Source organism: Monodelphis domestica, chromosome 8 (genome assembly GCF_027887165.1).
Source record: "Monodelphis domestica isolate mMonDom1 chromosome 8, mMonDom1.pri, whole genome shotgun sequence".
Classification (NCBI taxonomy): domain Eukaryota; kingdom Metazoa; phylum Chordata; class Mammalia; order Didelphimorphia; family Didelphidae; genus Monodelphis; species Monodelphis domestica.
The window spans coordinates 32,326,638-32,348,406 of record NC_077234.1 but is presented as its reverse complement, the minus strand read 5'-3'; the positions used below and the strand labels follow the sequence as shown (position 1 = coordinate 32,348,406).

Sequence of the window (21,769 nt, the reverse complement as noted above, 5' to 3'; positions counted from 1 at the left end):
TTTCCCCTAACTCAGTCTTGGACTTGCAGGGTTACATGGTTGTGTTAGAGATGGGACTCCAATTCAGCTCTTCCTGCCTCCAGGGAAAACTCTGCCTGCTATGCCAAGCTTCTTCTCTGTGTAGGACAAAAATAATATCTAATGTCTAGAGACAACACAGGTAGATGAGTCCTGGATTAGTCCCATCTCTACCACTTTCAAGTGTTTGTTTGAGAATAAAATGGGGTAATAGCTAAACTCCCCAACCCTTAGTTTTCTATCTGTTGATTCCAAGGTAGAAAGGGCTTTCCAAAATCATTTCCTCCAACTCCTTCATTTTGTAGAAAAAGAGACTTGCCCAAGGTTACCCAGGCAATGAGGAAGTTGCAGGGAGAAAGTCCAGGCTCAAGTTTTCAGGTTCCGAATCTATTTCCATCTCACTGACTCACAGGTAAGACAAAGAGGAAGGCAGTTTCAGAGTATTTACTGAATATGTATGGCCACTCCCTAGACAGTCTCCCCAGGCCAGGTCAGTTCTGCCCTCCCTTCCCAGGGCTACCCCATCTGATTCTGTAAGAGATCAGCTCCCCCTTGATGGAGAGGGACAGCCTTCCCAAGATTCCAAGCCTCCAGTCCATCCCCCATCCTCCTCAAGCTTGGCCACCTCTTCCAACATGGTCCCCAGATCTGAGAGAGGCCAGGATGACCGCTGTTATAATCAGAGGTGGAGCACTTGGGGCACGAAGGCCAGGCTAAGGGTGATTGGGCAGGAGGAAGAATATTCCATCAGGTCCAATTCCCTTTGTTTTAGAGATGAAGAAACAGACCAGAGATCACATATGGAATTAGATGGAGATTCTGGGTTAAAGTGTGGAAATCTCAATTCCACATTACGAGGAAAGGGCAGCACGGGGGTCATGCCCAAATCTGCCTCTAGAAGCATAGATTTAGAGCTGAAAGGGGTCTTAGGGTCTAAGCAGGTCTCTTTACAGATAAAGAAACAGAGATGCAGTGATCTGCCCAGGGTCACCCGGTGCGTGTCTGAACCTGCCTGGTGTGATCCGGATTTTCTCTCGGGGTGCTGAGGGCCAGCAAAGGTCGTCCATCTGGTCTCCTTGTGGTCACTGTCATGGCTGGCCGCAGGAGCGGCATCTGAGTCAAACCCTACGAACACACTGGGCAGCTCATTTAGTCCAATCTCCTTTATTTACAGGAGGGAATAGAGGCCAACAAGAGAGCCCTAAAGGACTTACACCTGAGATCTTGAATCCAGGCCTTGGGCCTCCAAATCAAGGGCTGTTTCCCATTTTAAAAATTTTATATTTTACATTTTAATATTATAGTTTTTCTGACATAACAGCAAATAAAGTATTTGCCTATACAGTAGAGGAAGATAGGTGGCACAAATCACCATTACATAAATCTTGCTTATAGTTTATTTTACTTAATACAAATTCAACATGTCACTGTCAAAGCCATTCCTGTTCTCTCTTTTTGTGGGGACAGAGGAGGGAATCCTGGCCCCCTCGCCCTTGCCCCCAATTGAAAAAAAAATGAACAACACGAAAAAATAAGTATAAACACAGCAAAACCCCTCATTTCATTCTGCACCCTGAGTCCATCATCTCTAGTTCAGATGGAGAGCAGGCGTCAACCTCAGAGTCCTGGAAGATCAGTCCCTTGGGTTGGTTCCAAATGGAGACATCATTTGGGTTCTGCTCACTCCACTCTGCATCAGCCTGCTGAGCTCTTACCAGGTTTCTCTCAAATTGTTCCCTTTATCATTTCCTCCTGGGGCAATACTATCCCCTCATATTCCCACTGACAGAGGATAGTCAGCCACCTCCATCTCCATACTCCTTCAGGGCTACCATCTTGGAAAGAACACTTTCCATTGTGGAGAAGATTCCTTTGGAAGGAACTTGTGTAACCCCAGTCAAGTCACTTGGGCTTTGAACCTTATTTTCCTCATCTATAAAATGGAGATAGACCTCTGGAGGAAGAACTGTTGGGGTCAGGTAGATGTGGATCACATCAGTGTATTTATTTACCATTTGATTTTGGGCTTCTGCTTTTGTATGAGTGTGCTCTTACAACAACGATCAATAGATCAATAGGAAAGTGTGTTTTGCATAATACAAATAAAAATTTTAAAATACAATAAAATGGAGATAATAACAGCACCCGTCTCACGTGCTACGTGTAGAGTCTTATGGAAATATTAGCTACTATTAGCACTATGCCTTGCTTCAAAAGTTGGGGTGATCCTTCCACCAATGTAGACCCTTTAGGCCACTTCTCATCCTGTGCAATTCCTTGTAGGTCCTCCAAAGAGGGATCCGTTCCATTTACTGTTCTGGAAGCCTTCTTTGTGGTACTACTTTGCAAAATCCTACAATTCCCAGCTGGCTACACAAGCAGATACCTTTAAGTGCTTGAATTAAAAATTTAAAGATTAAAATCTCACACTTGTAAAATGTAATATTATAGCAAAAAACTAGCAAAGTTCCGGTATCAGTAAAACATTTATTTTAGGCTCCCAAGCAGGCAAGCGCAAGTCAACAATTGGCCTTTACTGAAATCCATTTGAGCTGCTTTGTTCAGTCTGAGGCGGACAGAGTAGCCATTCGCTCTAGACGTGCCGATTCTTCTTTTTCCATTTTATGTCCTTTCTCATGACATAAAATCTGGGTAAAAAATTATTTTTATAGGGGTTAATTACATTTGCTTGAGTTTATCCCTAGCCAAATTATGCATAATGTAAAAGCCACTGGGTAGACACACACAGCCCTGCTCATATTACAGACTACAGCTAATTTATATCACAGGAATTCAAGTCTGGTCCATCTTTCGGAGGGTTACAACCATCAGGGACCCAGAACTGCCCTTTCCTCAGAGATCGGGCTGGAACCTTTCTATGGCCTTTGCCAATGGCACTGGCTCGGGCAAAACACCGAAGACAACTTCTTTTAAAGCCACAAAGCCTCTTCGTTTGAAGGCAACACTTCTGGCTCGATCTCATGACCGCGAGGCATTTTACGCCAAGACTCATGCAGGCTGAAGATGGAAATGAGTCTTTTTTTAAAAAAATCATCCAATCCTTTCAGTTTCTTTAGGTGAAAAAGGAGTAATTAAAAATATTTGTTAATTCTGAGGGACTTACGAGAAAGAATGCTATCCACATCTAGAGAAAAACTGTGGAAGTAGAAATCCAGAAGAAAACAGATGATTTATCACTTGTTTGTATGGGTATAGGATTTGGGGGTTTGGTTTTAAAAGATGACTATTTTATTTTAAAAATTATATAAAATGATAATTATATATCATATAAATTACATTTATATAAAATATTATAATTATATTAAAATTAGTTCTATATTATAAAAATGAATTATTATATTTATTATAAAATATTTATTATAAAATTATAAAAATTAAAATAATAAAATTTTATTTAAAATTATAAAAATTAAAAAATAGTTCATTATAAAAATGAATAATATGGAAAAAATACTTGTGAAACCCAAATGGACCAGCAGCTGCTCGGGGCCTGAGATATTATGATATTGTTTGGCTGATAAATACCTCCTCTGAAGTCCTGACCTCGATCTTTCTCCCTATATTCTGCCCAAGCCCTAATTTAAGGGAAGACATTTGAGTTTTTCTCCCATACCCATGCAAGGCTCAACTCCCATTTCTTGGCCCAGAGAACAGACATTTAATCTTGCACAGAATGTATATTTTAAGACACTTGGCTTTTGCCATTGCCTCTTGCCTGGGGTACAAGCACAGCTTTTATCTTTCTCAGGATGTCCGCTCCCGATTCTGTTGTCCAGTCCAGATGGTAAGGGCAGGGGCTGGGTCTTTATTGTTAGTTTTTTAGCTCAATAGCAGTGTTCGTAAGCCGACATCAGTGAGAGAAAGCTTGTATTGGTGTCTTCTGACTCTAGAAAACTCAACAACGATCCCATAAGGAAGACACGAGAATCCAGGGGACAATTACAAAAATGTTTTATTTTTCACACGATGAATCTGAAACGATCTGCTCCAGTAAAGCCCAGAGGACAGACTGGCAACCTGAGAGCTCGGAGGTGGAGCTCCAAGGTACTGTAAACTAGGCCAAACAGTTCATGGTTCGATGTGTCTTTAAACAATGTCACCTGGCTTGACACCGTCTGCTCCTATCCCTGAACTTTTGGCCAAGGTACAGGCGTCAAAGCTTGGCTTCAAGTTGGAACACGACTGCTACAATGACTTGCAATTCTTGAAGCTCCAAGTAAACACCTTTCTCAGATTCAATCTCCGGGCTCCATCTGGATCAGGACAGTGGATAACAAAACCCCCTGCACTCATAATTGTCAACTCAAAACCCTCAAGGGGAGAAGGGGGTCGTTTGGGGCTCTGGAATTCGGGGGTCTCTTTCGACACATTCTGCCAGGAAAGTTGTATGCTGAGGGAGCTCTCTGGAGTTACAGGGTTCCCAAAATGGCGACCAGAAGACATCTATGACCACCTTATTTGCCCACTTTGAGATTTTTTTTTAACCCCTATTTTCTGTCTTAAAATCTAGACTGTTTTGTTTCCAACGCAGAAGAATGGTAGGGGCTAGGAAATAAGGGTTAAATGACTTGTCCAGGTTCACACATCTAAAAAGTGTTTGAGACCACATTGAACCCAGGACACCTCCTGTCTTGAAGTCTGAATCTCAATCTGATGAACCTTTTGACTGCCCCCACTCCTTTGTAGTTTTCAATCTTGAATCAACTATTTATGCAGTATGATAAATGGACTTTATATACTACTAGAAAAAAGTAAATGTTAAGAAGAGTTGAAGAGAACAGAGTCAAATTTATAAGAATACAAATCATTCCCCAGTTGATAAATGGTCAAAGGATAGGAACAGACAGTTTTCAGATTCAGAAATCAAGACCACCTCTAGTCACATGAAAAAATGCTCTAAATCACTATTGATTTGAGAAATGCAAATGAAAACAACTCTAGGTACTACCACATACCTAACCTAATATACCAGGAAAGGAAAATGAAAAATGTTGGAGGGGGTGTGAGAAAAATGGGACAATAATGCACTGTTGGAGCTATAAACTGATCCAAGTATTCTGGGGAGCAATTTGGAACTATGCCCAAAGAGCTATAAAACTCTTTGATCTGGCAATACCACTTCTAAATCTGTAATCTGGAGATCCAAAAAATGGACAAAGGACCTATCTGTACAAAAATATTGATAGCATCTCTGGATGGTGGCAAAGAACTGGAAATTGGGACGCCCATCAATTGGGAAATGGATAAACAAGGTGTGGTATATGATTGCAATGGAATACTATTGTGCTATTAAAAACGATGAGGACAATTTCAGAAAAACTTGGAAAGGCTTACACAAACTGATGCAAAATTAAGTGAGCAGAACCAGGAGAACCTCAGACACAGTAACAGCAGGTTTGTATGATGATTAACTGTAATCGACTTGGCTATTCTCAGCAGTACAATGATCCAAGGTAATTATGAAGGACTACAATGAAAAATGCTCTCTACCTCCAGAGAAGGAACAGATGGGAGTCTGAATGAATATCAAAGCATACTATTTTTCACTTTATTATCTTTGTAGGCTTATTTTTTATGTTTTTTGATTCCCCAACATGACTAATATGGTAATGTTTTACATGTTATCATTTGTATAACCTACATCAAATTGCTTACTGTCTCAGGGAGGACCAAGAGGAGGAATGGAGGGAGAGAACCTAGAACTCAAAATTTTAGAAAACTAATGTTAAAAATTGTTTTTCTGTGTAATTAGGAAAAAAATCCTGAAAAAAGAAAAACAAACAAAAAGAATCAAAACTATAGTGGGAAATTTGCGTGGCTACACTGCAAGAATTGAAGGTATCCAAATATTATTATACATAGAGAATTACAACACAATTCCACATTTAATTTTTTTCTTTCAATTCCTTGATTGAACACTAATTTGATAGATCTCTGAAACTTACATAAACTATTTTAATGATGCTAAAATGACCAAAAAAAACACCAACTGAAGACTATTATAAACATTTTATTTAAAGACATTTAAGTAAAAAAAAAGGTGCACAAATACAGATTACAGTATATATGAGTATTTCACATTGGGAAAACAAAACAAAACAACATGTAAATTGCATTAATAATGAACGAGCAGAATACACAAACATGTCATGCTTATGAAAAATAAATCTTATTTCCTAGAAACCCCAAATTCTATCTACTCTTACTGTCCAATGCCCGATTTCCCTGCTGAAAAATTTTGAGACAACCTCTACACCAAAAATCTTTAAAAATTGGCATGGCACTTAAAAAAAAGTTGTGGAAAAATGAAAATATGTCAAAACATATTTGCAATGGTGATCTGTATAAAATTTACACATCTTACTTGTTTTTAAAAATTATATTAAAACAAAAGGCCACCCGGGAGGTCAAAGCCACATCATAGAAAAATGCATATTACTGGTAGAAAACTGATCAATTTTGTGAAGACATTTCAAAGTGAAGACTACGTATACATATGCTTTTAAATAGTATTTAGCTGATGAAAAAGAGTAAATGTACTTCTGGCCCCAACCAATTTGTCCAAAACAGTTTTCCTGAAACCAAATCATGGGATAAAGACAAAGAAATCCCTAGGGACAGAAAAAGCATCACCACTTTGATTTCAAAGTCATCAACACCTTCTGACTACAGAATTCCCCACCAATAACTTGGGGCAAACCTATTGGGTCTCTAGAACTAATGGTAGATTATAATTGCCTAATTAAAAAAAAACATCTTTAGAACATAAGCAGGGGTTGGTTCCAAGTACACATGTAAGTTTTCTTTGAATTTCTCCATCCAGGCTAGGCATAGAAAACATAAAGAGACTACAGAACTGAGAGAAAGCATATCTCTAATAAAACATAGTTCCTAAAAAAAAGAAAGGAGGGGGAAGAAAAATCTATAAAATGTGTAAGACCAATTCCTTAAGTTATTCTGAATTTAGGACTGCCTTCCTACAATTTAATTTTTAATAAGGTTGGGAATGGATAGGCAATTTCTATGCACAGGGTTATTCTAGCTTCCAAATTACTCTCTCAAAATACAATGAAAGGATGGTACTTTGGGCATTTATTCAGCCAATAAATTTCTCAAACATTAATATTTATCCAAAAATAGCTTGAAGAGTCTGCCTTCTTACTCTACATTATATTTGTTATCTACATAATCAGGGTGTATAAAATCCAGAGTGAGCCGGAATCATGGCCAGTTTTCACTTACATTTATTATAGCCATTTCTCTTGGATCTCATGGAAGATTCCAAGGAGATACTTGGTAAGTATTCCTATCATTAATTTTCAAGAAAACTCTAATTAAATGGACTCAGTTGGAAGATTACATCTCTACATACTAAATTGTAAAGGATTTGTTTTTAAATGTACACCAACTTGGGAAACAAGGGCATTTCTCCTTGTTCTTCCAATTGCCTCAAAGAAGCCATTGCTAAATCACAAAAAAAGCAGCTGTGAAATCTTCCCTTGGGGGAAAAAAGAAATCTCATCATCTAACTTCTCCAACTTCAGCTGCCTGTTTTGGCCAGGGACCATTTTTACTTTCTACATCCTGCCCATTTCCCTCCTCGGTTGGATCTGGGCTCCTCTGCATCCTCTCTGATACTCCAGGCATATTTCTGGCCAAAAGTCTCAGAGGGGTCCTCTCTCTCCCCTCTGGGTCCCAGGCATAGGACTCAGAGGCTACTGATGGTTTACTGCTGGAGTGTGTCTAGTGTTCTCCTGAATGTGAAGTGTGTTTATTCTCCAGTTAGCAGGAAGTAGCAGCATCTTTCTTATAGCCGCAGATTTAAGAACTGTCTTAAAGTTACAAATCTGAGTATTCAGGACAAGATGGAAACATAAAATTGAACTCCTAGAGGTAAAGAACAGGAAATCGTATTTGGAAGTCATTCTGCCCCTCCACAATAAAGCCCTTCCCCATCTCCCCACAACCACCACCGCCACCTGATGACTAGCATAGCAACTACCAGAGGCCGACGATGCTATTTCACAATGTGCCTTGATGCAACAGATGCTCTTGTTCAAAGCAGTAACAAGTGTTTCTTTTAAATAAAAAGGAGACGTCGCTACATATGAGCAAGCTACAGACGAGCCACAACTTCTCAGGCACCCTCTGAAATTCCAGCAGCTGCCCGCCATGTTACAATTCAATCGATCCTGGTCTGAGGCTCCGGAAATCTGGTTTCAGACTTTTTCTTGCAGCTGAACTTAAAAGTGATGGTTTGATCATTACAATCAGGGATAAAAGATACCAAGTGTGCCATAAGTAGATGACGAAGTTAAAATGCTCAAGTTTATGCTATATGGTTGCATCCAAACTGGTAACTTGTTTATCCATGCATTATATGATAACACATGCAAAAGGGAGGAGCCCCATCAGACGCACTCTTCTGCAGACATCAAGAGGGGATTGATGTACTCGAAGCCCTCAAATTCAGACTGGTCAATCTTCTTCACAATATCACTGTTAAGAGAGAAACCAATTATATATCTATATGAAAGAACACGGTATCAGCGGCCATAAATTAATACTATAACACAGCAAACTGGAAAAATAAGGTATATTAAAACCATAAGTTAGGGAAAAAACTATAGAAATGAGGCTAACGAAATGAACAGGCATCAGCTAAGTGAGGAATCAAATAAAATGGTAAAAGGAATATACATCATTTAGCACAGGAGTCCTTAACCTGGGGCCTGTGAGCCTAGATGAAAATAAACATCTTCACTAACTTTCCTGAAATTTAGCATTTCTTTCCATTTTTATTATTCTTATTCTGGCAATGGGTCTATCAGCATCACCAGACTGTCAAAAGGGTCCATAACACACATCCAAAAAAAAACTTTAGCCTTAGATGGATTTTTAAAAGTCTGTGAGAAAATATTTCTGGAACCTTCTAGAATATAAAAATGGGAAAACTCGAAAGGCTTCTTGGTCCAGAGTTCCAGTCTAGAGTCATGGGCTTTAAAACGAAGATAACCAAAGCCTGGGGCAGAACTGTGCCATGATTGAGAACCTTCAGAGGTGTGACATCCTCTTTCCCAAATTTTCCGGAGCCAAAAATGACCTCTCCCTACGCGAAGAGGTGGTAAGCCAGGGAAGGTATGCTGGAGCAGGCCAAATGGGAGGGGCAGGACTGGGGATAATGCCTGGGGGCTGGGAGCCAAGACCATTTCAAGGAGGACCCCACTGCCCAAAGGACAGGTCAAAGGTACCAATAAGCAATGTATCGGTTCCTGGCAGTGAGCACAGGTACAAGGTCAAAGAGAAAAATACACTCTGAGAGGCTGAGAAAGGACAACTGAAACAGCAAGTCTGGACTCTTTGGGGGAGTTTTGGGACCGAAAAGAGGGCGCCCAGGTGCTGACAGTCCAGCAGTTCTCAAGCTGCTAAGTGACAGAATGAGGGGACGTCAGGCCAACGCCAGTCTTTTCCCACCATGTGGTTTTCCTTTAGATAATGGGGAGTGAAGGGACTTTTCTCAGATTCAGAAAGCAGGAAAGGCTTCTTCCTCCAACCAAGGAGAGAAGAGCAAAGGATGCTTGAGTCGAGGAGGCAGAAGAGTGAGATTCACCCCAGACATCCTGATGGACCATCTCAACTGGGCAGGAGAAGCCATTTGCCAGGAAGGGAAGGAGGGAGGCAGAGTCCACAATAGGTGCCACGGGCACTGAGGAGCCAAGGGAAACAAAGGGGCAGCAGAGACGGGAGGGTAGGACAGCCCGGCCACAGACATGTCACAAAATGCCGGCCCCTAGACAACTGTTTTTAAAACAGTCCAGAAACACCACAATGACCACAGAAATGCCACTTACTCATCATCTGGAGTGAGTTGCACAGGCTCATTAGTGAACTGGGAATCAAAGTTGTCCAAACCAAATTCTCCTGAAATATTTGGCTTGAAGGGAGGCACCACCTGCTTCTGTTCCATCTGGAATGACACGTTTAAGGACAGTCCACGTGAGACAAAACCACCTTTTGAGCCACGACCTCACGCGGTCACATCAGCGCCAATCTCAGATATGGCCAATGTGCGCCCAGCCAAGGATGAGATCGGGCATCCTCTCCCGCCTGACGAACATGCACACCACACACACCGTGCATGCGGTCACACACGCACACCTGGGGGAGCCGGATGACTCGTCTCAAGCCCGTAGGGGCTCTGGGCTAAACCTTCACGAGCTTGCAGCCAACCTCAAGCGCAGCTCCTCAGGGAACATCCACCTGCCCATCTATGCCAAGGACTGTACTCAGAGCCCTGACGGACTCGGCGAGAACCCAAGGAGCCTGGGGTCACCGGAGGCCACGCAGACTCGGGGCACTTGTGAACACAACTCTGGAATCCTAGGGTTTGGGTATTCCCCCAGGTCTGCATGCTGGGGACAACATGGCGGCTCCGTGGCCAGACCCAGCCAGGGATGACTCCCAGTCACACTCATTTCCTTCAGTCCCATTCATGCCTGGACTCCCCACCTCCTCAGCAGCCCTGCCCCTATAATGGGTCTCCTTCCTTCCTCCCCCCAGTTCTTTCCAGCCCCATCGAGGCTTTGTCTTGGCCCGTTAGAATGTAAACTCCTTGGGAGTAAGGGCCATCTTGTTTTCTGATGCCTGGCAGTGTCTAATAAATGTTTTATCTGTTGATCCATCTACCTGAGGGGTTATCCTACCAATAGCTACATCATACTAAAGGGAGGAAGGGATTTCCATAAACAGCTGGGATAAAAAAACCAAAGGAAACCACAAAACCTGTTTAAAAACAAAAACAAAAGGTATCTACGTACCATATCCCAATCGACATTTCGGAAGAATGGATGTCCCTGAATGTCAGCAAAGCCTGTTTGAGGATGACAACCTAGCCGTTCCTTGGGGTCCTAGAAGAGAGAGGAATGGTCTATCCATGAAACAAATGCCATAGGGTGACAAAGCATTTCTTTCTGTGGCATGAAGACTCTTACGTTGCTCTTTCCAGAGGCTACAATCCCCACCAAGTTAAAAATAAATGAATGCAGTGTGTCTAATGCCCCTGTGGTTCCCCTCTTCCCCGTAAGTGCAAAGGAATGTCAGGCCTGCTCCCTGTAAAGGCCTGGGGTAGGAGTCCTCGTGCAGCTGCTATCAGGGCTTAAGCTGTCAGCTCTAAGGTCCTCAAAGCTCAGGGTTATCGCCCATCCTGACCGAATTCTAAGTCCTTTATCATTGCAGACAACAAGCCCGGACCAGCCGGACCAGCCAGAGCGCAGACAGTCTTCATCCAAAGACACCCCCCCCCCCCATCTCCCTTATCCCTCCCTGCCAGTGGCTACGGAACGGGCCACCCCACTACTGTGAATGAGGACACATTCTCATTTTTCTTCCTGGGGAAAGTCATTTCCAAATTTGCACATTAATGCTTCTCACCTTCCCTCTTCACTGTGTTAACAATTGAGTCTCAAGTTGAGCTATTTCCTCGCCAAGGTGTGCAGACACTGCCACACGGCCCTGGATCAGAGGAGACTCCACACCTAAGCCATCTGCAGTGGCCAGGGTGGCCCAAGGCAGCCCTGGCTCTTTCCTGCGGGGATCTCCCTAGCCACACAAGTGAGCTCCTGAATGGCATACTGCCTCGCACTGTCATTCCACATCAGGAGTCCCTTGGGCAAGCCCCCCTCTTCAGGCAGGTGACCCCTTCCTTGCTCCTCTCACTCCCACAGGGCCATCCACCAAGTGAGCCTCAGAGAGCTACTTCCTATGGAACTGAGGCCCTGGTTCCTGCTCCCCCATGACTCCAAACTCGGACCTGGAGTGAGGGGGCTGCTATATGCTGCCATTGACATGTATACAGCCACCTCACTGGGGCAAACAAAGCAGAGTAACCTCCAAGAACACGATTTAGAAATGAACTGAGAACAAAAGAGACTGCCACCTATCTGGGAATCTTCTGTTTGGGGCCCTTTGCTTGGGAACTCCATTCCCCAAATGCAGCTGCACGTAAAGAAGGCAAATGCAAACAGTGACTTACTTTATTAAGAAAACTCTTGAGAACACTTGCAGCTTTGACAGAAAGGGAGCGGGGTATTCTAATTTGCTTTTCCAAAATAACTGGAAAGAAAAAGACAAAGAGATCACTGTTCGATCTTAGAGAGCTTCTTAATTTTTAAAACCACCATCTTCTCTCCACTGACCTCTGATCTCACATCTCCAACTGGATGCTGAGAGACCTCTTAAATTCAGGATGTCCCAAACTGAGCTCATTAACTCTTCCCCAAAGCCTTTCCCAACCCTAACCTTCCCTATTACTGTAGAGGACACCACTGCTCTCCCATCTCTCAGGCTCACCACCTGGGGGTCATCCTGCATCCCCCACATCCAAGCTAGTGCCACAGCCTATCAATTTTACCTCTGTGATTTTTTACTTTTCAAAATCCCCTTCCCTTCTGTCTTAGAATTAATACTAAGTATTGGTTTCAAGGCAGAAGGTGGATAAGGGCTAGGCAATGGGGGTTAAGTGTCTTGTCCAGGGTCCCCTAACTGGGAAATGTCTGAGGCCAGATTTGAACCTAGGACCTCCTGTCTCCAGACCTGGCTTTCTATTCACAGAGCCTCTTCTTGCCTCCTCCACAACTGATCTCCCTGGCTTCCTTCAAACCTGGAACTAAAATCCCACCTCCTACAGGAAGCCTTCCCCAACCCTCTTACTCCTAGGGGCTGCCCTCAGTTCATTATCTCCTGTTGATCCTGCACAGAGCTTGCTTTGTATTTTCTGGCTGCATGGTGTCTTCCCCGTTAATGTTGTGGCTCCTTAAGGACAAGTGTTGTCTGGCCCCTCTTCCTGCTCCCAGAGCCCAGCGGTGTCAGGGCCATAGCAGGTGCTTTAAAAGGCACAGGTGAGGACACTGCATTTTGGGTCTTTGAAGGCTCTAGGTCTTCTCCCATGTCCTTCTCCTCTTTGCCCCCTTTATTTTCTGGATTTGGCACCCTCTTTTCCGTATCTTCTACTGTGAAGTCTTTCCTCATCAGGTCTTCTCGAGGTAGGGCTCTCTGTCCTGAGACTGTCCAAGTTACCTTCAAGATACTACAGTGTTCCCTTCGGTGTGAGAATTAACTAACAGGCTTATTTCTCCAACTGGGGACAAGAGGCACAAAATGCATCAGAACTATTCGGATGGAGCCAGCTGGGCTCAGTGGATGGAGAGCCAGGCCTAGAGATGGGAGGTCCTGAGTTCAAATCTGACCTCAGATATTTCCTAGCTGGGTGACCCTAGGCAAATCACTTAACTCTCCCATCACCTAGCCCATACCACTCTTCTGCCTTGGAACTAAGACACAGTAGTGACTTTAAGAAGGAAGGCAAAGGTTAAAAATAAAGTAGTATATGGATACTTGCTACGGCCTAAATCCTCAGAGAAAGCCCCCAGATTCCTATCTGAGTTTCAGTAAAGATTATTCTCAGGAAAAGTAAATAGAACTCTATCCTCCCACCATGATGCTTGGTGTTTGCTGACTGACACTCTGTGAGTCACCTTGAAAGAGGTAATCTTCGGTGTTCTGATCAGGGTTGTCTGAGCTCCCGACGATATCAAAGGGAGATCTCCCTGCCATCATCTCGAACATCAGCACACCAAGTGCCCACCAGTCCACGCTGAAGCCTGCCCAAAAGAGGCGCGAGTCAGTGAAGAAGACAAACAAATCATTAAGTCACGATTCCTCCAAGCCTTTGTCTCACACAGACTTCGGCCTAGGAGATGTGACATCAGCCTCACCCCAAAGGCTCACGGTCTATAAGTCTGTTACATTACAAAGACTTGCCGCTGATGTTTGGCTTTGTGTCTGATTCTGTGTGACCCCATGTGGGGTTTTCCTGGCAAAGACACTAAAGTGGTTTGCCATTTCCTTTTCCACCTCATTTTACAGATGAAGAAACTGAGGCCAACAGGATAAAGTGACTTGCCCAAGGTCACACAGCTAGTAAGTGTCTGAGGCCAGATCTGAACTCAGGAAGAGGAGTCTACTGTGTCATCTAGCTGCCCCAAGAAAATCTGTTCAAGAAAGTGACTCAGAAAATGACCTGACGAATTTTGTAACTCCAGAGATTAAATTCTTATAGATAAGCTCTGGTCCTGAGATAACGAACACTTTATCCAGGGATAAAACAAGCCTTCACGGAACAATGTTTCTGACCAGGTGAAGTTCCCCAGGCCCAGCTTCTTTGGTCATTGATGAAATGCCCCTAAGGTAGGGAGAAGCCAAGCTGTCGCTCAGAAGGAGTCACAAGCTCCAAAAAGACAGAGAGGATATGGCAGAAGCAGTCTTTTCTTTAAAGATCCCTGATGAATTTGTTTTGCCAGTGACTGGGCACCCTCTTTGCAAAGCATCCCCACTCTTCTAATCTCTCCCTTCCAGGTCTCTAGCTACAGGCAGATACAGCTCCCACCCCTTCTGATGTCTAAGTCTGAATCTTTGTACAGTCAGGGGCTGGGAATATTTACTATTTCCCTCTATACATTTTTTTCTAATAAGATCAATAACTAGAACTCTAAGGTAAATACCTAAAACAGAGGATAATAAAAAAAGATTTAATGGAATCAAGAGCTAGTCCATCAAAAAACTGGAAAATGAAGGAGTGTTGTTCGACTGGGGAATGGCTGAACAAACTGGTATGTGATGGTGATGGAATATTATTGTGCTGTTAAGGAGGATTTCTATGTAAACAGGGAGAATCTAAGTGAACTGATGCAGAGTGAAATGAGCAGAACCAGAAGAACACTGTACACAGAAAGTGAAACATTTTGGAACAATCCAATGTAATGGACTTTGCGACCAGGAGCAATGCATGCCAGGACACTCCTGAAGGATGTATGGGAAAGAATGCTATCCAGAACGAGAGAAAGAACTACGGGAGCAGAAACACAAAAGAAAAACATTTGACATCATTTATCACATATATATGGGTTCGTGATTTGGGTTTAGGCTTTAAAAGATAGCTCTATAGCAAAAATGAATAATATGGAAATAGGTATCAAAGTGATAACATTTGTACAAACCAGTGGAATTGCTTGTTGGCTCTGGGAGGGGGGGAGAAAAGAAGGGAGGGAAAGAAAATGAATCATGTAATCATGGAAAAATATTTTAAAATAAATTTTAAAAGAGTTAGCCCATCTACTGCCTAAGTAAGGACAAAAAAAAAGCAAGCAATTGTTTTTACCATAATCTTCTCCTCGCAAAATTTCAGGAGCAATATAATTTGGAGTCCCACAGAAAGTACTGGTTGTGTCTCCTGGCCTTAACCCTTCCTTTAAGAAAAGAGAGAAAAGTGGGGTCAGAAGAGCCCTAAATTTTGTTTCCAAGCCATATGCCCCATCCAAACAGTGTGAGTCCAACACTGGTCAGATAAGGATTCATCTAAAAGCCAACCAATCCAGATGAAGAAGGAAGTCATTCCTCTATTCTGTTCAGGCCAGGTCAGTCCACTTGCTGTTCCTTACCCATGATCCTCTGTTTCCTACCTTATACCTCTGCTCAGGTTGTCTCCACAGAGGAGATATATGTTTTTATCTAAGATTCCCCAGCTTTCTTCAATGCCAAGTTCAAGCACCATCTGCTACACAAAGTCTTTCCTGATCCCACCCAACTCTAGGTGTCAGAACTCCCCCCCAACTCCCTATGGCCTTTTATTTACAGAGTTCGTGGTTTTAAAAATTATCTCTTCATTTTTTCCTTCTCAGTTATTTTGGAAAAAGCAAGTTAGAATACCCCACTCCCTCTCTGTCAAAGCTGCAAGTGTTCTCAAGAGTTTTCTTAATAAAGTAAGTCACTGTTTGTGAATGCCCTATGTGTGGCTACATCTTTGGGAAATGGAGTTCCCAAATGATATATCATTTTCTTCTGAGTGTAAATTCCTAGACAGCAGGGCCTGGTTCATTTTTATTTTTAAATCCCAAGAGCCCCACATACAGCAATTGCTTTAAAATGCTCATGCTATCCTTTATTCATACAAAACTCAAAGGAAATGTCTTGACTATTTTCCGTGTAGAAGTTGAACCACCTTCTTGAGAAAATCTGACTTTACTACTTACTTTCCAGCCTGATTTCAAGCCATGCTAAAAAATTATATCCCACAAACATCCTGTTTTTAAAATTCCTGTCTGAGGCAGCTAAGAGATTAGGCCTGGAGGCAGGAGGTCCTGAGACCAAATCTGGCCTCAGACACTTCCTGTGTGACCCTGGGCTAGTCACTTAACTCCCACTGCCTAAATCCTTAATGTTCTTCTGCCTTGGACCAATACTTAGTATTAATTCTAAGGTAGAAGGCAAGGGTTTTTTAAAAAAATTCTGTTATGTAATGATGCTCCATTAATTCTACTAGAACTATCATTCTAGATAGATGCTTTCTTGGGTCTCCAGTACAGATAAAGTCAGTTACCCACTTAATGCCCTGCCACAATCTATTTCAATTAGCCTAGACATTGCCATTTTCTTATGAATTCTTTGAAGAATGACTCTAGAGGAAGTTTGCCATCAAACCTTTATGACCTCGATAGTGGGAGCACAAACCACCAAGAGAGGCAGACCTCTATTTTGTGCCTGATTTGAAGGAATCAAAATTGTCCAAGAAATGTCTCTGATGTAAACTCAAAACCATGTTAGATGAACTCTTCCCAGAGGCCCTCCATCTACCAGCAAAGTCTACATGTGTTAAATCAGTCAGTGGAAACCTGAAGAAAGTAACAGGGAGTATTTCTGGAAGAAAACTGTGAAAGTACTTCACAAAGTGTTTCTGATTTCCAAAAAACCTGTTACAAGAAAAATAAATTCATCCAATGTTACCATTTAGCTAAAGGCTGCTTCTCGCTTCTCACCAGCCTCAAATCTTCAGACAGGGTTTTTTCTAATTTTTGGTTTAGAGTTGGTGGGGGAGGAGTATCATATGTTTAATTTTCCTAAAATTTAAGACTGCTAAGCAGTGCTCCTTGTTGGTTGGACTGGTCTCCCCAACATGGTGGTGGGGACCAGCTTCACAAAACCACTGGGTCAGGTCTTAGAATCTAAAGGGAGTCCCTATTTACAAGGAGGAAGCAAATACAAATTTCTTTTTCTCTGGGTCATCTGGAGGCCACTGAACTTCTCCAGAGCACCATATAAATGGAAACAAAAAAATCTGACCAACGGAAAGACACACAGGAACTTTAGCAGGTTCCTTTATTCTTATAATTCTTTTCTTACAGAGATAAAACTTAGCTTCTGAGAAATGTGCCATATTTAAAACATTTTAACCTCTAATCCGAAAACCCGCTCAAAGAGTATTCTCATACAGAGCAAACACAAAATGAGATTTCTACCTGAAGCTGTGACTCTCCATTTCATGCCATTTGATTGCTTTTTTAAGTCTATAATAAATGTTGTTCACATGTTGCTCTCAAAACTGTCCCACTTGTCTCTGCTTCCTTCTGAACATTTTAAAAAATAAGGTATAATGGCTCCTTTTTGGTGTGTGCCATACAGACTTTCTAAACAGCACAAAGAAACTCCAAAGGCCTGGCAAGAACCACAACCGGAAAGAGTCCAAAGCCATGGCAGACAGCCTATGGAAAAGGGGCTCGAGGGCACAGTCTTTTCCTTTTCTGTGCACAGAAGCCAGACACACACTGTAAAAAGGCTTAAAAAGTCATTTCAGGTCCACGTGACATTATGGTGTACTGTTGGCACTTAAGATAAGCCCGGCCCTGTGCAGGAGGCTCTGGGCAAAGACCATTGGTCAGAGCCCCCTGAACGAGGGTCATGGCTGTCCTCTGTTTTCGCCAAAGAGAGGAGCCCTGCCACACGGGATCCTCTAAATATTGAAAGACAAGAGGGTCCCCCTCAATCTCCTCACCTACAGGGGTCTGAATCCCTAAAACTGCACTGGGTGCTCATCCCCTTTGGAAAAGAGTAAGGCGGCCAGGAACCCTCATTACCCTCAGCCAATCCCTGAAAGGTGCTCTCAGAGGAGGAAGAGCAGCTCAGATGTAGCATTCTGGGAAGCCAGAGGGAAAGCATGCTGTGGTGAGCAGCTCCTCTCCCCTTCCTCCATCCGCCATGTACAGAGGTAGCCCCTTCCCTTCTGACTCACCTTACACATGCCGTAGTCCGTGAGCTTAATGTGCCCTTCAGAATCCAGCAATACATTGTCCAGTTTCAAGTCTCGATAGATTATCCCTCGTTCATGAAGGTAATTTAGGGCTAGACTTATTTCTGCAGAATAAAATCTAGAATGAGATAAAAAGGTCACTGGTTTGCTTCAAAAGAAATGTGAACTAAACCTTAAAGTACACAGTGCCTAGCAGGTAAACACACATAAATGGAACCGCCATACAAACGTAAATAGCACTCAAATCAGCTAAAAGTTTTTCTCCCTCTGGTCAGGAGTCAGAATCCCCAAACCATACAAAAACTGGTGTCCTTCTCCAGGCCCCAGGCCCACCATATGGCAGGCTAGGAAACACTGTCCCATCCCTGAGTATTTTTAAAAATTGCTTTTTCATTAAAGCCTGGCATTTCACAGAAATTTTTTCATGTCTCAGACAGAATAATGGAAGACTTAAAACAACCAACCCTTCCCCCCAAAAGTCTGTTGTTCACAGTGGGCTCAGAACTGGAACAAAAAGCAAACATTTCTGTAATTAGGCAAGGTCCTATCAAAAAGCCCTCCTAGGAGCCCAGGAACTCCAGGGGGCTCCCTGAGCTCTTGGGGGAAGCAGAATCTGGCACATGGCCTGCCCAGAGACATTCAGAAAGACCCCACTTCAGAGTGTGGCCAATGATAATAGGATTTCTGCATTTTTTAGTCCAACACACCCTAAATTATCCTTACACATATTTTTAATAAGCACAAAAGGAAAAGCACAGCCATGGCCGCACAGGAAGACAATGCTCAGTGGCTACTTTACCACCCGCATGATTACTGTCAGTGAAAAACCATTCCTGAACAGAAGTGCACTCCTAAGGGATTTCCTAGTGCTGTGGTTCATAGCGGCGCATGGAATGGTTCACCAAGGCAAGGAGGCCCAGCAGCACCGGCAGAGGTCATATCCATACAAGGATGAAAAGAGCAGCCTTTACAAGTCCTTGGAAAACTTACACATACTGAGAGTGGACCAAAAACAGCAAATCCTTGCTCTAAACCTCACTGAATAGATCATCAGGCTGAAACCCATCACGACAAATCACTCACTGGGCCCCTTGTCGGCAGCTTCTCACAAAAGCAGTCCTTAATCAGTAGATGGGCATAAATGACAGCCCTCCCAGGGTCCGTGACCCAGTGTTCCTGGGGAAATCCAAGCCTAATACCTCCCCCGAAAGACCAGCAAGTGGGCCTGCAAGACACCCTCGGATCAAATAAATTGTTGTTGTTGATTACATACCACAAATAGGAGACTAATTAGGGACTGTCCATTTGGGTTCTACTTTCCTTGTGAAGAAAAAAATACAGGAATTATTGCTGCAAATTGACAGACCAAACTGAGTCACTAATGGAAGGAAGTGGCTTATCCACGTCAGACAAAGCAGTCCCAGCCTGAAGCTCACCTCTCAATTCCTAATCCAGCCCTTTGGCCTACTCCCAAAAAAGTTCACTATCTCTCATCTCCCCAACCAACGCTGCCGAACCCGAGGGTCAAAGGAGTCTCCTGATGCTCACGAACATCAAGGACAGAATTGCCCTCCCAGACTTAAAGCCTGATCCATGCAAAAATCCAGGGAAGCTGACCAGGCTTTAACAGGGAAAAAATAATCCAAACATATTGTAAATGGGTTTAAAAACATATATAAGGTGACCCTAATGGTGTAGCCAAGAAGGGGCTGTCCTGAAGGCAAGGGTCGACCCCTCCCCCTACGCTCCTCTGAAACCATCCGGGAATGGACATGAAGGACCTTTGATAAACCCCAAAGCCCAACGAGGAGCTTCAGGCCAGCTGGGGGCTCACAGCCACATGCCATACCTTGCGTGCTCTTCAGGGAGCTTCCTCTGTCGCTGCATGTGGAACATGAGGTCCCCACCGTTCACATATTCTATCACGAAGAACAATCTAAAAGGGAAAAGAGCCCGTTGGCTCCCAACGTGAGCAGGCCTTCGCCCTGATACTGTCAACGGCACAATGAAGTCGGCCCCGAGCACCCTCGGCCTACGCAGTAAAGATGGCAGGATCCGGCAGGACAAATAGCAAAGGGGGATGGAGAGAGGAGGAGGCTCAAGGGAGGGAGGGAGGGAGGCAGCAGGCCCACACCTGGGTCTCCAGAGCCCCATGGGTGCTTTTCTCCTTTTATGGACACTCTTAGGAACTCCCTGGGCCGCGTCTGCTGCTGGGATTTTCACTCTGGACCATTCCTCTCCCAACAGCCTCCTCCATTCGCCCGCCCCCAAGTGTTATGGAGACATTCAAAAGTGTCATGGCCAACCCTCTCCCGGTCTTGTCTCCACCCTTACCTGCTCTCTGTCTGGAAGCAAGAGTGCAGGCCGACGAGGAATGGGTGGTTGGATGCCTGCTCGAAGACATGCTTCTCTGTCTGCACCCAATCGATGTCCTGATAAACACAGGAGAGCAAACAGAGCCCTCAGACTCCCACATCAACATTCCCGAGAATAACGAGAACTACTAGGAATCAGCAGGTCGATTAGCCATATAGTGACCCTTATAGCACATCGACCCATCACCGATTCACAATCTGCAAAACAGGACACTGTGCCGCGTGAGGTAAAGCGACAGCCAACACTGTCCTGAGTGAAGGTCCATCCTGGAAGCATGAGCCTCCAGAAGGGTGCCGAGTGTCGGGGCTGAGGCCAGCCCTGACAGACCCCCTCCTGTGAAGGGCATCCACCTCAGTACAGGGGACCGCTTCTTCCCACCTCTTTATATAGGCAGGGAAGGGAAAGTGCTGCCAGACAAATTCACCAACACACAGGAGGAAGATGGATCCAGGGCTTTCTCTGCTGTGACTGAGAAGCCTATGAGGCTCACCTCCCCCAGGGGTAGAGCGCAGGCTCCACTCACCTCATCATCGTTGACCAGCTCCTTCTTCACGACTTTCATGGCGTAAATGCGCTCGGTTTTTTTGAGTCGCACCAATAGAACTTTGGCATAGCTCCCCCTCCCTATGACACGCAGCAAATCGAAATCCTGGAGACCCAGACTAGATGAAGCTTTGCCACTGTCCCTAGTACTCATTGCCTGTCAAGGGAATGATCACAGTTTTAAAGAATACAATGGATGGGAATTCCATTTTAAAATACCCAACTAATATACCATTGAAGATGGTTTCTCTACATCCTCAATATTTCTTTGGGGTTCAGAGGGAAAGGAAACACCAATTTATTGGAAAGCCATTTGTACCAGATGGGGAAGGAACAAAGGGAAACAATACCATTTAGTGCTGAGGTGTCAACCTCAAATAGAAGCCATCTTAGCAGTCCCTTAAGGACTTAGAAAACCACAAATGGCTATTATCGATGTCATACTTTTTTTCTAATTATGTATTTCCCAATTACACTTTAATCTGGTTTATCACTCCCTGCGATGTCCAGTATTTGACACACATGGTATAGAATCAGGAAAGTTAAATGAAGAGTCTTTCAGTCAGGAAGGGACAACCAATAGTGTCAATCTTTCCTCCCAGTCTATACTATCAGCCTGTTTTTATAATTTTAAAATCAGGAAATTATTGGTGATGAGAATCGGCTGGCAAGTAG

General features: G+C 43.5%; 1 protein-coding gene across 1 annotated transcript in view; it reads right to left on the bottom strand.

The window, feature by feature from the left end:
• Positions 1-6,033: 6,033 nt before the first annotated feature.
• The window catches only part of PRKCI (protein kinase C iota), a 56,126-nt gene continuing 40,390 nt past the window's right edge, over positions 6,034-21,769 (bottom strand). The window contains exons 9-18 of the mRNA XM_056807092.1: positions 21,075-21,251; positions 20,510-20,607; positions 20,025-20,111; positions 18,158-18,293; positions 15,254-15,341; positions 13,572-13,697; positions 12,071-12,150; positions 10,857-10,946; positions 9,891-10,006; positions 6,034-8,538 (exon numbers count right to left, since the gene is read on the bottom strand). Coding sequence (XP_056663070.1) covers positions 8,451-8,538; positions 9,891-10,006; positions 10,857-10,946; positions 12,071-12,150; positions 13,572-13,697; positions 15,254-15,341; positions 18,158-18,293; positions 20,025-20,111; positions 20,510-20,607; positions 21,075-21,251 — 1,086 coding nt within the window. The 3' untranslated portion in view covers positions 6,034-8,450. The remainder of the gene's footprint in view (positions 8,539-9,890; positions 10,007-10,856; positions 10,947-12,070; positions 12,151-13,571; positions 13,698-15,253; positions 15,342-18,157; positions 18,294-20,024; positions 20,112-20,509; positions 20,608-21,074; positions 21,252-21,769) is intronic.